General features: G+C 41.3%; 1 protein-coding gene across 4 annotated transcripts in view; it reads left to right on the top strand.

The window, feature by feature from the left end:
- PLCE1 (phospholipase C epsilon 1) overlaps nt 1-15424 on the top strand; it is a 311110-nt gene that overhangs the window by 87779 nt on the left and 207907 nt on the right. Inside the window, exon 1 of one of the 4 annotated variants that reach the window (XM_032836107.1) lies at nt 10222-10245. The exons of the other annotated variants lie outside the window; for them this stretch is intronic. Within the exon in view, the coding sequence (XP_032691998.1) occupies nt 10237-10245 (9 nt within the window). The 5' untranslated portion in view covers nt 10222-10236. Of the gene's footprint in view, nt 1-10221; nt 10246-15424 lie in introns of those variants that run through there. 4 annotated transcript variants of the gene reach the window in all.

Here is a 15424-nt window from a genome sequence, read left to right as displayed (position 1 = left end):
TAGATAGGGATGATTTTGATGATTTTGTATTCAGCAACTAAAACCTCCTTTTAAAGGTTATTTGGTCCTATCAAGAAGAGCTGCATGTATTCAGGTCGTAATTACTGCCAGTGACTTGTGGCTTTCCACCCAAATTAGCCCATCAGAAAACAACAAGTGCTTACTGCGCTTCATGCTTAAAAAAACATTACCAAGTCTGACTTTTACAATGGTGACCCAAAGAAGTGTGTTCTTAGCTTCCTTTATACTTGAGAGAATGGGCTTTGGCAGTTGATGACTTGGGCAAAGTCACATACCTGGCAAGAAGCAGAACTCAAGCCCGCAGTAGTGTGTGCTGCATCCCTCCTCAGTGAGTCCAATTCACTTTCCCCCAGGTGGACAGAGTTTTAATATTTCTACATTGATGGCCATTAAAATTTTCTGAGAAAAGAAAAAATGATCTCAAGTTGCTCTTTTGCTCAAGAGGTTGCACTGGGACCCGAGGGCAAATAGGTGAATGTCACTCAAGACAAGTGGATATCGTCATCCCAACGTTAAGAGAAAGTCGTTGGAGCAAATCTGAGGTCACAAGCTCTCCCACCAGAGGGCTCCAGCATGGAGCGTTGTTTGAAATGAGAAAATGTTAATATCCTCCCTGGAGCCCGAGTTTGATATAATATTAGGGGAATGCTTTCAGCTTTATTTATTTCTCTTGGTTTAATCCCAAGAAGATGTCACTTTCCATTATAAAAATTGCAGGTGTAAAATTTATTCTCTTTTGTTCTTTATAGCAGAGCCAATCCAAGAACCCTCAGGAGAAATTCCTGCCCCAAGCCAGTTGGAATTTCTGATTCCTGAATTTTTGTGTGTGACCAGTTTCAGCCGAGATCACATCCAAGAAGGATGCTCCTAGATTGTTTTTTTGTTTGTTTGTTTGTTTGTTGTTGTTGTTTTAACCACTGCTTCTAGATCCTGGATCTAGGAGTTTCTTCAAATATCAGTGTGCAAAGAACCTTCCCATTCCTCAGCAGATCCCCATTCCTCGATGTACCTTTCCCACGGTGTCCTCTGCAGTTCAACCTACTGACTTGTTTTCAAGTTTCAAGTTCATAATTGATTTTATATCAGTGAAAGGAAATATTGCAGAATGAACTGAATGTAGACCAGTTAAGTACTCCTGTTAATCCTTTTCCTGCCCAGCTTTTATTATCGCTTATAGATGTCTTTCAACTTTTTACACATGGTCCTTCACCCTGGGTGGTTTCTCTCTGGTTCTTTGATCTTTGTGAAAGACAAAATAGACTCTCCTCAGTTTCCCCATGCAATGCCCGTCCTCACAGCACCCCAGAACCTCTCACAGAGGTTTCTATACATTCTGCACTAACACCTTCATAGCCCTAGGCTCCTTTCTGCCTCAGGGCCTTTGCACATACTGGTTTCTCTCTCTGGGATGCACAGCCTACCTACTATCTCTTTGTACCTGGTGATTAACTTCAGTGCATGTCCTCAGAGAAGGCTTTCTAAAATTATACCTTCCCCTTGCAAAGACTAGCCATTAGTTTGATTACCACATAAGTCTGTCTCTACCATAATACTATACATGGTATTGGGCCAGAGACCAGGTAAAATACTCCAATGTAATAAATATTCATGCAGTGAGTGGACAAGCAAGTCCTGTACTTCTCTGTGTTTCCAGAAAAGTAACTCCTCTGCTTTGAGACTTTATTTTGTAGACCAGTGTTTTCTCTAAAATGTGCCTCTTACCTTAACAAGTCACTCACCTGTCCCTCCTGCTGCCCCCACCTACCAGCCTTTGCACTGTCCCTCTCCAGGTCATCCTGGTTGCCATTCTGGACCTAGTCATCATGTTTAAAAAAAAAAAAAATGGCTTATTTAGGCATTTTTCTGTTACGTCATTCCTCCTTAATATCAACAGGGTTGTTTTATATATAGTTCATTTATTACTATTATTTCAAGCATATAGGAAAGCACAGAGAAGCTTATATGACAAATAGTCATGTATCCACTGCCCAGAGTTGTAAATCCTATTTGCCTCAGACCTTTTTTTTTTTTTTAAGGAAATGAAATGTTAAAGAGACCTATTCCCTATTCTCTCTTCCTTCTTCAGAGATAACCACTATGAGGACAATTGTCAGACTCGTCATTGGAAAATCTGTGAGTGAAAGAAAATAGAAAATATGACATTTTGGCTAGCCTTTTCAATGGGAAATATTATCTCACTCTTGTTTTCATTTATATTTTCCTAGTAAGGTTGAACATTTTTCAGTTTATTGGCTACTTAAGCTACTTCTGTAAATTGCCTATTAATATCTTTTGCCACTTACATGTTTGGTTATTTGTCTTTTTCTCATTGGTTTGTAAAGTTCACTGTGTAGATGGATTATTCCTTTGCTTTATATATGTTGCAGATACCTTCTTCTAGTCCATAACTTTTATCTCTTTTGTCTCTGTTCAGATGATCATGTGTTGTATAAGAATTTTAGATTTGAAAACAATCTAACATTTTCCTCTTTGATTTCTGTTTTTTATATTTTTATTATATTCCCTGCTCCATGATTAGAAAGAGATTCTCAAAATGTTTTAAATATTTTGCATTTCATGTTTTGGATTTTCATTCATCTGGAATTTATTTTGTCATTAGGTAGAAATCTAATTGATTTTTACCAAGCTGCCACATACAGTTGGGTATATTTTTTCTTTTGCCATCTTTGTACTTCTTGTTTGCTTTTCTTGTCTTATCACACTGCCTAGTACTTTCATTGCAATATTAAATTGACGTGACCTTGGGCTGTTGCTAAATCTCATTTCATTTGATTACATTAATAGCTAATAATGCAGGTATTATCTCAACTTTATAGATGAAAGTAACTGAAACTTGGAGAGGGTAATTAACGTTCTCAGAATCTCACAGCTAGTAAGTAACAGAGTCAGTATTCAAATAGAACTCTGAGTTACCACAGAGTTGAACTGCTTATGCTGTCTCTTATCACAAATGTCTCTGGGAAAAGATATTCTGTCTACCTTGACTGCTCTTGCCCAGATTCTCTATGTATCATGAGGAAAGGAGATTTTATTGAAGTCATGCCAGAAAAACACTTCCAGTGTGTCTGAACAAAACCAATAGACTTTGTTTAATTTAGACCTGCCAAAAGCAGAATAAAGAACCTTGTAAGTATGGAACAGGTCTTATTCCAGATGGTATAAGCATTCACCCAGGTTAAAAAAAAAAAAAAGTCACATCTTGGTGGAACTTCAGGAAGGAGGAGTATATCTTCATAGTAAGTTAACATTCTCAGGAATATTAACAAGTAACTGGAATTTCCTTCCTTTTTTTCTCCCTTTCTTCCTCCCTTACTCCTTTCTTTCCCTCCCTCCCAGCCTCTATCCATAAAAGATTTGAGGCAGCTGCACATACCTACCCAAGACAAAAATAATAAGATGAGAAAAACAGGGAAAAAAGGAAAAATAAATATGGCGAAATTAATGTTTGCCTTAGCGTCATTTGTGAGAGTTTGGCCACAACATAGCCCTAAGCATCCTAGCAACTGAAGCAAAGAAAATCTGTCCAGCTACACAATTCATAGTGACCATGGGATCAAAATAGAATCGTTGCTAAGGGGATACATAGCATTTCCTAATTTTGCCATGGCCCTCATACAGGGACCCTCTGTGATGTGGGCAGTGCTTACCAGCATCTTCCCAGTAATGAGGAGGTACATCTCACCTGTACCCAGTTCCCCTACTCAACACCAAGCTCTCGAGGGGGCAGGCACCATATCTGTTGTATTCTTCATTATATACCAGAGCCCAACACCTAGTAGGTACTCAGGATATATTTTTTGAATGAATGAATATTTGTAACATCCACCAATAAAAGCCAATGGCTGGCTACAAGATCAATGTGCAGAAATCAATTATATTTCTTCACACCGGCAATGAACAATTCCAAAATGAAATTAAGAAAATCATTCCATTTACAATATCATCAAAAGAATAAAATACTTAGGAGTAAATCTAACAGAAGAGGTACAAGACTTGTATACGGAAAACTATAGAACAGCATTGAAAAGTCAATGGCAAAACATTGGAGCAAATTTATTAAAATAAATTTTACATGAAGTAAAAATATTGATATTTTGGGTATATGGCTTTCCCATGATTTGATTTGATCAAAGACTGTAATTTAAAAATTTAATACAAATAGATAGGCCAAACGTACTTCTGGCAATTCTGTATGATCATTACTTTTTGCATCCAAGCCAGGGGTAAGAAGGAAGAGGAGAGAAGTGGGGTTTTCATTCTTGGTCAAGAATCCGAAGGGTAAATATTACATGTTGCCAATAAACAGTATTGCTAGAAACTTAGATGAATCTGTAACATACCATAATGGCTTTGTGAGTTGGGAAAGGGTATATTAGGTAAAACAAAATCAGGATGTATGGGGGAAATGGGTAACATTTGGCCTCAAATGTTTAGCAACATCTAATTCACATTAAGGACACTTGTATGGATTCCCAAGTTCAACCATTAATCTGTATTCTGATACCTGCCTTAAAGACGTGTCTGCTGTCATTAGCTGATTTTTCTTGAGCCGACTATGTGGACCTCACTCTCGCAAACCACTTCATTGACGTTCTCTCATGTAATGCCCTCGGCTCCATTAAAGAGGCACTGCTATTGCTCTCTCCTTTTACAGAAGAGGAAAGTGGGTTCTAGAGAAGTTAAGCCACTTGCCCAGGGTAGCACAGGAGGTGCGACAGTGCCGGAAACCACACCCACACCCTGGCCTGGGAACCATGCCTCCTGTGCACCCAACCACCTTGCCACTTGTTTCTAGCGTGGTGAGAGCAAACACTGGTTTCCTGTGATTGGCCAGAAGTGATTTTCCCTGTTAGATATGGCTAATGTTGGATGTACTCTGGGGTCTTGTTTTGATTTTGTCCTCAGGACACCACAGTTGAAGAGTTGCCCCAATCTTAAGACCATCTGTCCAGAGAGTCTCCTAGAACTTTAGGATAAGCAGCTACAGTTTGTATGGCATTTGCCAAGTGCTGAATTCAGAAACATTACTGCTCCAGCAGGGGCCTGGACACGAGCACGGTTCCCAGGCTTAGTTCCTGCCTCGCAAGGATTCTCATTCTGTAACAGGAACAGAGTGTGTAGTGAAGACCTTGGGCTCTGAAGTCAACTAATACAGTTCAAATCCCAGTTTAATCATGGAACCATCCTCATAGTGGTGTTGGAAGAAATAACTAGGCCTGTCAGGGCACTTCACACACCATAAGGGCACTTAGAAAGCTTTTCAGAACAGTAGCAGCTAAACCATACCACCTTTTTTTTTTTAATCTTTCAAGTATTTATTATGTATATTAGCCACTTTAAACGGCACTAGAAACACAAAAACAGAAATTGAAACCTTAAATAATTTGCAGTCAGGTGAGGGTGGAGAACAGTATTCAGATATTCACTCAGAGACTGGTATACGCAAGACCAAAAATGTGTTAAATGCTGGAGAAGGGACTATAATGTTGGAATATTCAACTTTGTCATGGAGCTCAAGGAAGCGTCCTTAAAAATTCAGCTTATATATAGAGAATGTTTGAGAGTTTGCTTGATGGAGAAAAGAGAGAAGAGAATTCCAGGCATAGGAAAAATATCTGTAATGCAGTGCGGTGAAATTCTGTATGAGTTCCTGAAGTTCATCTAATGGGGCTGTGGTGCTGGGAGTTTAGATAAGTTTAGTCTCATGTGGTTGTGGTGCTGGGAGTTTGGGTAAGTTTTGTGTAGACAGACACAACACATCACCTTTTAAAACTGGACATCGGGGGGCGCCTGGGTGGCTCAGTGGGTTAAAGCCTCTGCCTTCGGCTCAGGTCATGGTCCCAGGGTCCTGGGATCGAGCCCCGCATCGGGCTCTCTGCTCGGCGGGAAGCCTGCTTCCTCCTCTCTCTGCCTACCTCTCCGCCTACTTGTGATCTCTATCTGTCAAATAAATAAATAAAATCTTTTAAAAAAAAAAATAAAAATAAAAAAATAAAAAAAAAAATAAAACTGGACATCGGGATGGGGAATGTGTTTTGACGACAGGCAGATACAGCCCAGCATTCAGAGCCTATAGCAGCTTTGTGCTGCAGACTGCGAAGTCCGCTTGGACACTCGCCAGGCCGGACTTTGAAAATTTAAACATTTTCAAAATTATTTTTAACCAAACTTAAAGAACAGGGATTCCCACAGTGTGAAGGAGGCTGCTGCAACTTCACCATATCCCATGGGGAAAGGGACCAAGGGAAGCTTCCTTTTGTTTGTTGGAAGAAAGGAGGGAGAGAGCAGAGTACAGGGTGGGGACAAGCATAGGACTGAGAGCTCTGTGCCCGGGTGATCGGCCAGCTGCCCCTTGAGCTCCTGGCAGTCTTTCCACCTCCATAAAACCAGGGGGCTGGACAGCGGGCCCTTCTGATGCTGACATTCTGTGAAACCATAAACACCTCTGTCAGGCTGCAGTTCAACGTGGGCCCTCAGCTTTTATGGAGGGGCCGTGTAAGTCTGGGCCCTTGCAAAGATGTCTCTGTATCTTTTGCATAAGTACTGGAGAAGGCATTGTCCTTCCTATTACCTGGTACCCTATAATCCCAGCTTATAAATTCCTCTGGAAATCTGGAGCCAGGAAAAAGTTTATTTCTCAGCTTGAACACTTACTTACACTTACTTTTTTTTGATTGGATGACATCTATGCTCCCCACTCAGTGTGTTTCTCTTGTGAATCCCTTTGCCAAGAAGCTCAAGAGCTAAACACAGTGGTTAACAATAGTGGCTTCCCTCAGACAACTCGGGGCTCTAAATCCTTCTCAGAGCTGGATATTATTGTCGTTTGACTTTATGTACTATAATATAGAAACCACACCAAATCCCTCTGTGGCGTTACACGGGGCATTGGTCGTTGACGCAGAATGACACAGTGACTAGATGCAGACATACATCAAGGCTGTTTCCCACTATCAGTGGCTTCTGTTGTCCCGCTCTTTCCCCACACCCAGTGAGCGTGAAACAACAGCAGCACCCAGGACTCGGTAAGGACCCACTCTGACCTGGCACTCAAGTCTTTTCTATGTGTTTTCTCATTCAGCAACTTTGTGTTTGAGGGTATTACTATTTTCTTTATTTAAAGGTGAGGAAAGTGAGACACAAGAAGGTTAAGTAGCTGCTCAAGACCTCAAGTTAGTGAGAGACCAGCCTTTTCCCTCATTGGTGGTGGATAGGCAAGCCAAGAGGATCCCATTAGACCCAAAGAATTCCTTTAGCCCTGGGAGTCCTAGTGGCAGAGAGGCTTTAGCCCATCTGGTATTGGCTTGTTTATGTGGATGATTACTAAGCCAAGCACAAGCAAACAAAAACAAGGAGTTAACATAAGGATGAGAAGGAGAGAATTGGTGACCACAGAAGATAGGAAAAACCTCTGGGTTCTGACTCTCCTGAGATCTATTCTGAACTCCCATTGAATCTGTTTGTTTGTGGAACCCCATGGAGTCTCAGAAATGTCAACTTTTTTTTTTTTTTTTTTTTTTTTAATGTGTATGGAGTCAGGCTGTGGTTGGGGGATGGTTCCTGGAACAGCCTGCATTCCCCCAGAATTGGATCTACTTGGATTCCAGCTTGGCTGTGGGTCACAAATCCTGCCCAGCCCTAACAGGTTGTGGAAGCATTTCCTAGTGTTGCCTGGCTTCCAGAGCTGGCACCAGTGGAGGAACCTGTCAGCCCACTTGGCCACAAGCCCTAAGCCAGTCCTGCATGGTAGCATCTTTAGCACCAGTCCTCGCTCCTCCTCCCACTGAATACAAGACTGGCCACGAGTATGGACAGAATGAGAAGGTGTCACGGCCAGCTGACTACCCAGGGCCTGGCCTTATAGATAGACTGGGTAAGTATAGCCTTACTATAGCCATTGGACTCAGCTGGGAAGGTGTATTCCATAGGCAGATGTCTAAGTGTGACGAAATAATAAGACAACTTTTAACATTTCACATTGAAAAGTGTCTTGCATTCAGTCAACAAATATTTATTGAGCATTGCCCTGTGCTGAGCATCATTCCACGTGCTGGGGGCAGAGCAGCAAGCAAGCTAATCTGGAGCTGCTGATAGGGAGCTCGCTGATTCTGCAGGCTGTTGCCTGCGTGTGGTCAAGTGCTGTGCTTGAGAAACCTTGTCTTTTGGAATCTCTTTGGTTGGCTCTGCCTTTAATCTGGAGATGGTATCATTGCTCGAAACATTTTTGGAACTGCCCTTTAGGAATCGCCTTCAGAGCTAGTCTGGGCCACACAGGAAAATCCATCTTACTATTTTATAGCCACACCTAGCTTGTGACCAAAAATGGTATTGCCCTGCTTGATGACCCACATTATTCCCCAGACTTGGCTCTGATTGAGTGGCCTTTAAGCCAATATTACATCCACCCTCTAAGGATGGCTAATCACCAACACTGGGCATATTAATAGTCATTTGGATAATTTTTTAAATAATTTCTCACTTGCCCAAACTCCCATCACCCTTTGTGGCTCTGTAGGAACACTTAGCTCAGGCTCCCTTATCTTTATGGTGCAATAACCTCCTTCTGCCTCCACTTTCCCTACCAGGTGGGAAGCCTCTGGAAATAGGACCATATAGTTATACCCTGTGCAGTGCCCAACATGGAACTGATACTCAAAAATGTGTATTTACTCAAATGGAATGTACAGGCTCTGAAGAAGTTTCCAAAGAGGTATTCCAGAATTGCTCTGAGTGACAGGAGTGTCACTAAAATAATGGGTAGTGTTAGCGTCATATATGGAACTCTAGAATCCACCAGGCCTGGCTCCAATCCCTGCTTTTCCCCTTAACCAGCTGTGTGGCTGGCCCCACAAGGCACTCATTCCCTCTGAGCCTTCATTTCTGCATCTGTGGAATGGGAATGATAATAGTGCCTCTTAGGGGCTTTTGTAGGGCAAATGAGAATACTCATGTAATGCCCTTAGCGTGGTACCTACTGCATAGTACACTCAGTAAATGTGGGTGGTGTTATTGTTGTTATTATTATTATTACAGTGGTGGTGGTGGTGGTGGTAGTGGTGGTGATGGTGATGGTTAGGGAAGCTGGCAGGAGCAATAGACTGGTGGTTAAGGAGCCACCAGACAATTCTGGTACACTGCTTACCAGCTCACCACCACCTCACTCCTCTGTGCTTTGGGGGTTCTCTTCATATACAGAAGAGGAACAATGATAGTATCTACCTTGCAGGGCTCTTGTGAGGGCTCTGTGAGGTGTGCCCGTAACGTGTTAGCACAGTGCCCAGCACATGATAAATCCTTTGTAAAGTTTCACATTGTGATTAGTAACACATCCAAAAACAAATAGTCTGTCTCTGGCACCCCCACCAGTCTCAGGCCAGGCAGTCAAGAACAGTCATGAAACCTTAGCAGGTCTCTCCCCCAAGCAGGTGCTTTTCCCCTGCCCCCTGTCCTCATCCCCTTCTTATCCAGCAGCAGTGTGGCCCTCACATCTTCCCGTCCCACCTGATTCAGGGACCATAGAGTCCTGAAGGAATCAATAGCAGTTGCCCATTGGGAATGGTATTGGGAACCCCTGGGCTTTCTTGTTCATGAAAAGCTACAGGAAGACAAACGGACTTTTGGCTTAAAACAACACTGCTTTTCCTGGGAGTTGCCTTTACTTTAAAGACATCTGCACCTTTGGGAGGCTCTCCTATCTCACAGCATGGCAGGCGCCCACAGCCTTGGATAGGTGCCTTCTCCCATCATCCCCTCAATACTAAGTTTTTTTGCATGCAGATTCATTTTGGGTTCTGTTTGCTACCTCTTATTCTCTTGAATAAAACTGTGGGTAATTGAGAAGTTCTGAATCTCTCTTTGGAAAACCTCTTAGTCTTGATGAGACCAGAACAATCCAAATAACTCTACGTTTAGACTCCAGATTAACAAAACCCAAAGATGAGTATTTTTTTTTCTCTCTCCATCCAGAAAAGTTGTATTTCACAGCAGTTCTTACAATGCCCTTACCCTGGATCAGGGCCCTCCCCTGATTCTGGGTATTACATCATTTTATTTCAGCTAATGTAAACACTCATCACCCTGTGTATTGCAGGATTTTTCAGTACGGTTTGAGATTGGGCTTCATTCGGTGGGTCTGGGTTGTTGCAGTGACTAATGGTTTCAGAAGGAAGTGCAGCAGGAAGAGGCTTTGCAGGAATGGAAGAGGTGAGGCGGCTCCATGTGAGATCCTGCAAAGGGATTAAGATTTGGCACAGACTTGGACTCTGTGCAGCCTCTTAGGCAGAGAGCCTGGGGAGAGGGAAGCAGGCTGTCAGCTGGGGCTTTGCATGCTCTCAGCCTGCCTTGAGGGTTGGTTGGCTTTTCCCGCTCTCTGCAGGACCTCACTTTACCTTATTAAAGGATGGCTGTGGATGCTGGAGGCTTAAGGAAGACCAGGTAAGGTCTCTGTTGTCCACAGATCTCCCGATGTCTTTAATCCATGGGATCCTGGGGACTTTTCCTTCACTCACACCCTGTGCAGTGTTAGCCAGAACACAATTCCTGTGAGACATTTCGCAGAGAAGATCAGGGAAGTTTCTTTCCTAGTTAAGAAAATTTCTAAAATGTTTTAGCCGCAAATACTTAACTATAGAGATGCAAATTTTTTTCTTTGAAATTACAGCTTTAAGATTACTTCTTTGCATTTTAATCTACTGGATTTTGAAAAGAATCCTGATGGTTTATTAGCTGTTTGTTTTCCTTCCTTTTATAAAGACCTGTGGTGTGTTATAGATCAACTTCTAGTTTAATGAAAATGAATGATTCATTATTTTTTGAATAAGTGGATCTTTTTGCAGATTTGATTTGTTTTTCTCTTTTTTAATCTTTTGGGTTTTGTGCATATGGTACTGGTAAAGAATATCCTTAAGTATAGCTAATTCTTAAGAGGAAAAGATATATACTTAGGAGTTCATTTCAATCATATTTGATAGGATCCCTCTTTGAAATCAGCTACATGTTTTTTGATGCTTCAGATAGACTTTATTAAAATTTTCTTTTTCTCAGTGTAAATGTCCCTAGCTGGTGGGAAAGGTGATGCAGTTTATCTGTGTGGTTATTTATTTACAAATATTAAAAGCAAGTTAGACCTTTGATAAGATTAGCTCAAGAAGAGATAATTAGAAGAGTAGTTTTCTGCTCACCACCAACTTAATTCCAAATTCTGTTCCTTTTCTTAAAAAAAAAAAAAAAATCTGGAGTTAAAAATAACCCAGAATAAAACTTGAAAACTGTTTTGTTTCTCTGTATTTGGCTAACTTCATTGCAAAGTACTGTGTTTAAGGAATTCAAGCTATGAGGACTACTCTTGAAATGGTTCGCACAATTCTATCTGTGAGTTTCTATAACCCTTTTCAAGAGCATATGCTGTTTTGTGAGTTATTAGGATTAAACTTTTCAGTGAGTCTTCATTCCTTCTATAGCCCTAGGAGATGGATAACAACACTAAGAAAGTAACATGAAAAATCATGTCAGTTTCCTGACACAAGCTCAGTTTTCCAGTGTCCATCATAGTGTAGCGTCGCTGAAGTGAGGAAGGGGGGGCATTTGCCACCCCTCATCACAATGAGTGACTGCCTCGGACCATTGTGGCTGACAGACAATAAATCCCTATTTATTGACAATAAATAATAAATTTATTGTCAATAAATTTATTGTCAATAAACTTATTAACAATAAATAGGGATTTAATGACAATAAATCCCTATTATTTATTGAAAGTGAAATGTTTTTCTTAAATATAGGGGACTCTAACCCACAAACCATTGTTTGGGTGAGAGGGGTCTGTGCCTCCAGTTATTCTTACTGTTTGTGTTTGATGAGCCCTTTAGTTCCCGTGGTCCTCTGGTTTTTCCTTTGGAAACAGACTCGCAGTAGAGTCTTAGTATTGTTTATTACTTTAACTTAGCATATTAGCGATTGTGGGTTTGTTTTTTTTTTTTTCTTTTAGTGGGATAGCTAAAAACAAGGCAGTCTTAAAGCAATTTGAGAAGGTGTGGGAGCAGCCATCATCTTTAGGAAAATAAAATCATGCCAAGGGTTAAAACATGAATGCAAACTCTTATTTGTGCTTTGTATATTCTCTTCCAATTATTGAAGAATCTAGGAAAACTATCACTACAAATGCTTTCCTTAATTGAGCTAAAAAACAAACAAACAAACATGCTGTATAGTGTGGAAATGGTATGTTGTCCTGGCTTTCCTCATTGTCACATTGATATCATCTTAAGGGACATCCTTAGTCCTCTAATATTTTTAGAAATATCAAACGAAATATATTTTGTTAACAAAATATAACTTTGCCAATGTATTACCTTATCCTCATTCTATCTTCCTCCTTGTCATTTAGGAGAGGAGGGGAAACTGTTCAGCTAAACAGTTTAGGAATGATTACCGGGAACATCCTAGAGTAGTTGCTGTGAGTTACCATTTCCTTTTCAGTGTGCTCTTGATAGAGGTGTGATATACTTTTTTGTTGTTTTTATTTCCATTGGAATAACAAGGTAATCACGTGGCTGAGAAAAACGTTTTAAGTACAAAAAGGTAAATAATGAAAAGCCTCCTCCATGGGCTCCAGATACCCAGTTTCCCCTCTAGGTAATGCCTGAGAGAATTCTGAAAAGGAGTAAATAGCTCTTTAGATCCAAGCTTCTCAAACTTTACCATGCCTTGGCAAACACCTGCAGGGTTGGTGAAAACACAGCTTGCTGCCCGCCCCCCCCATATGCCCCCAAGATTCTGACTCTGGAAGACTGCGATTAGGCCCCAGAATTTGCATTTCCAGAGGTTCCCGGGTGCTGACACAGCCTGCTGGGACCACACTTCGAGCAGTGACAGTTTACAGCGAAGGCCTCCTTTTTCTGCATCTGTTTTCCACTGTCTCTCCTCCACTTTTCAGAGAGGCTGCTGTTGAAATTAAGCCAGAGTAACCCACTGGGAGAAAACCATGGTGGAAAATAAATCACATGTCTACAATTAGAATTTGGGTGGAAAGAGGGGTGTTGAAGGTTGAAGGCATTGTGTGTGATGCCCACACAACGGGTAAAGGGCATTGTCTTATAGCTGATCTCCTATAAATTTGTATCTCGATTATAACCTGAAATGGTACCACCAACTGAAATGGGCACCACCTCCGTGAAAAATCTCTTTCTAGGCAGTGATTTTGAGAACATGCGACATAATTATATGTATACACACACATATGCATATGTGTTGGGAAAATGACCCTGCCTCCGCCCCCTTTCACCTCTGCTTCCCTGTGAACATCACCATGTCTCCTCTGTCCCATGGCAAATGGCATACGTGAATGTGTTTGACACAAATGAACACAGGTCACACTTTGGTACTAGGCAGTGGTTTTCATGAAACCAGCCCAAGTTGGAAACAGGTTTGTTTTCATTTATTTTTTGGCTTCATCTATATTTAGTGGGGGCCTTACATGCCACACAGTGCCAAGCCCTGAGATACAGCAGCGAGGGGGATGACATGGTCTCTGCCCATGAAGCTTCAGGTGTAGTAGAGATTCTTGGAAAGAGGGGGCAAGTAGCCCAGCACAGAGATGAAGAAGGGAGAGAAAGGAGGAGCGATAATGTATGATGCATGTGCTTAGTAAATGACTGGTTGCATGGATGCAGCCCTTCCAGTTCATGTTCTGTTCAGTTAAACAGTTACTCAGGGCAGGTAATCACATTAGGATGATGGGGACACCCATAAAATTAAAACATAGTTCTTGCCTTCAAGGCATATGCTATTTAGGGGCCCATTATGCAGCTCTCAACTGTTCAGCCCTGTACCATTTTCCAAGAGCTTCCCCATATATGGTGATAGTGTGATGTGGGTTGGATAATAAAATAGAATTACTTGTTTCTGGCGCCCACTTCTGCCCCTTCCCAAAGGAGCCGTTGCTGCAAGAAGAACAAAAAGGGAAAACACCTATAGTGTTTTATTTAATGCTCATTGCACACGCTGACATACTCTGCAACAAGAAACCATTTGGATTCAAATGGCTTAGACATCTAATACCAATAAACATGATTATTGTTTATTTCACCTGCAACATGGAGACATACAGAGAAAAAGCAGATGCGTGTATGTGTTGTGGGATTTTGTCAGAGGCTCTAAATGTCAAGTGATTTCTCCATTGGGGTCAGTCCAACTTAGAAATCCAGTGGGGTCAATAAATTGCACCATGAGGAGAAAACTGGCAATGACTGCAAGCTGAGGCAGGTGTGGACAAGGGGAAGCCTTGGGGCATTCCAGAACAGTGACCCCATTTTTGCAACAATTGGCAGAGGGAGTTGTACAATGGCACGAGTTGGGTAAAGACAATGAAGAGAGGTGAAAATGAAGAGAGCAGAGGAAGGAAATCAATAAGATGGAAACTGTCCCGTGCATGTCTCAGAGGTAACGTGCCCACCTCTCTCCATTAGTCCCAGTAGTGTGACTTAAGAGCAAAGAACAGGAGGGTTGTGAAGGCTAATTTGGGAAGCTGAGAAAGAGCTGAAGATCAGAACCTTTTGTGGTCATTGCTGAGGTATAGTCATATGTATATGTATATGTATATGTATATGTATATGTATATGTATATATATGTGTGTGTGTGTGTGTGTGTGTGTGTGTGTGTGTAGTCTGTTGATGGCTATCATACGTAACAGGTGGAAACAGGTGGGATTTGAAGGTCCTAGTGAGAGCAGATACTTGGCTATTTTGTTTCTTAGTCGGGATTCAAAGGTTCTTGTGAGATAGCTGGAAGAGAAGGGTAAGAAACCAGAGTCATGAAACAGATTGTCAGAGTAGTGGAGAAATCCAAGGAGCCTCAGCATAAAAATGGCATCAGGAAATGCCCAGTGGGTGGAAATAGCCAACAGTTCATGAAAATATGGCAATAGAAAGGGGTTATAAGCCACCTGACAAGGATAATGAGATTGAGCTGGAAACTGCAATAGGACTGGCTGAGCTAAAGAATCAGGCCAATTAGTAATAATGAGGGTGTTTACTCACTTGTAAATTGGCAAAATATCTCCCTGGGATGAATTAGGACAAATGATCATTTCCTGCCCTAATGATTTTACAGAAGAAAAGGAAGAGAACCACCATAGAAGGTGCAGAGAGTATCTGTGTGTGACCATTGTAATTTAATAACTCTAATAAGTTTAAGTTGAATAGTCTGGTGTAAGGACGGAAAACCAAGATAATGTATACATAACAAGAAAAAAGCACGTATATTGTAACAGATAGGAGTTATGAAAGAAAAAAAAGCCAATCAGCCTCAAGAATCTTGCCAGCTAACTTTTACACTACCAACATGTTTTAGAAAGCGCAAAGTATGATAGGATTTGAAAAACCA

This window comes from Lontra canadensis, unplaced genomic scaffold (genome assembly GCF_010015895.1).
Source record: "Lontra canadensis isolate GAN:19392208 unplaced genomic scaffold, GSC_riverotter_1.0 scaffold3, whole genome shotgun sequence".
Lineage (NCBI taxonomy): Eukaryota > Metazoa > Chordata > Mammalia > Carnivora > Mustelidae > Lontra > Lontra canadensis.
Note: the sequence above shows the minus strand (reverse complement) of the source record. Positions and strands in the feature narration are given on the sequence as shown.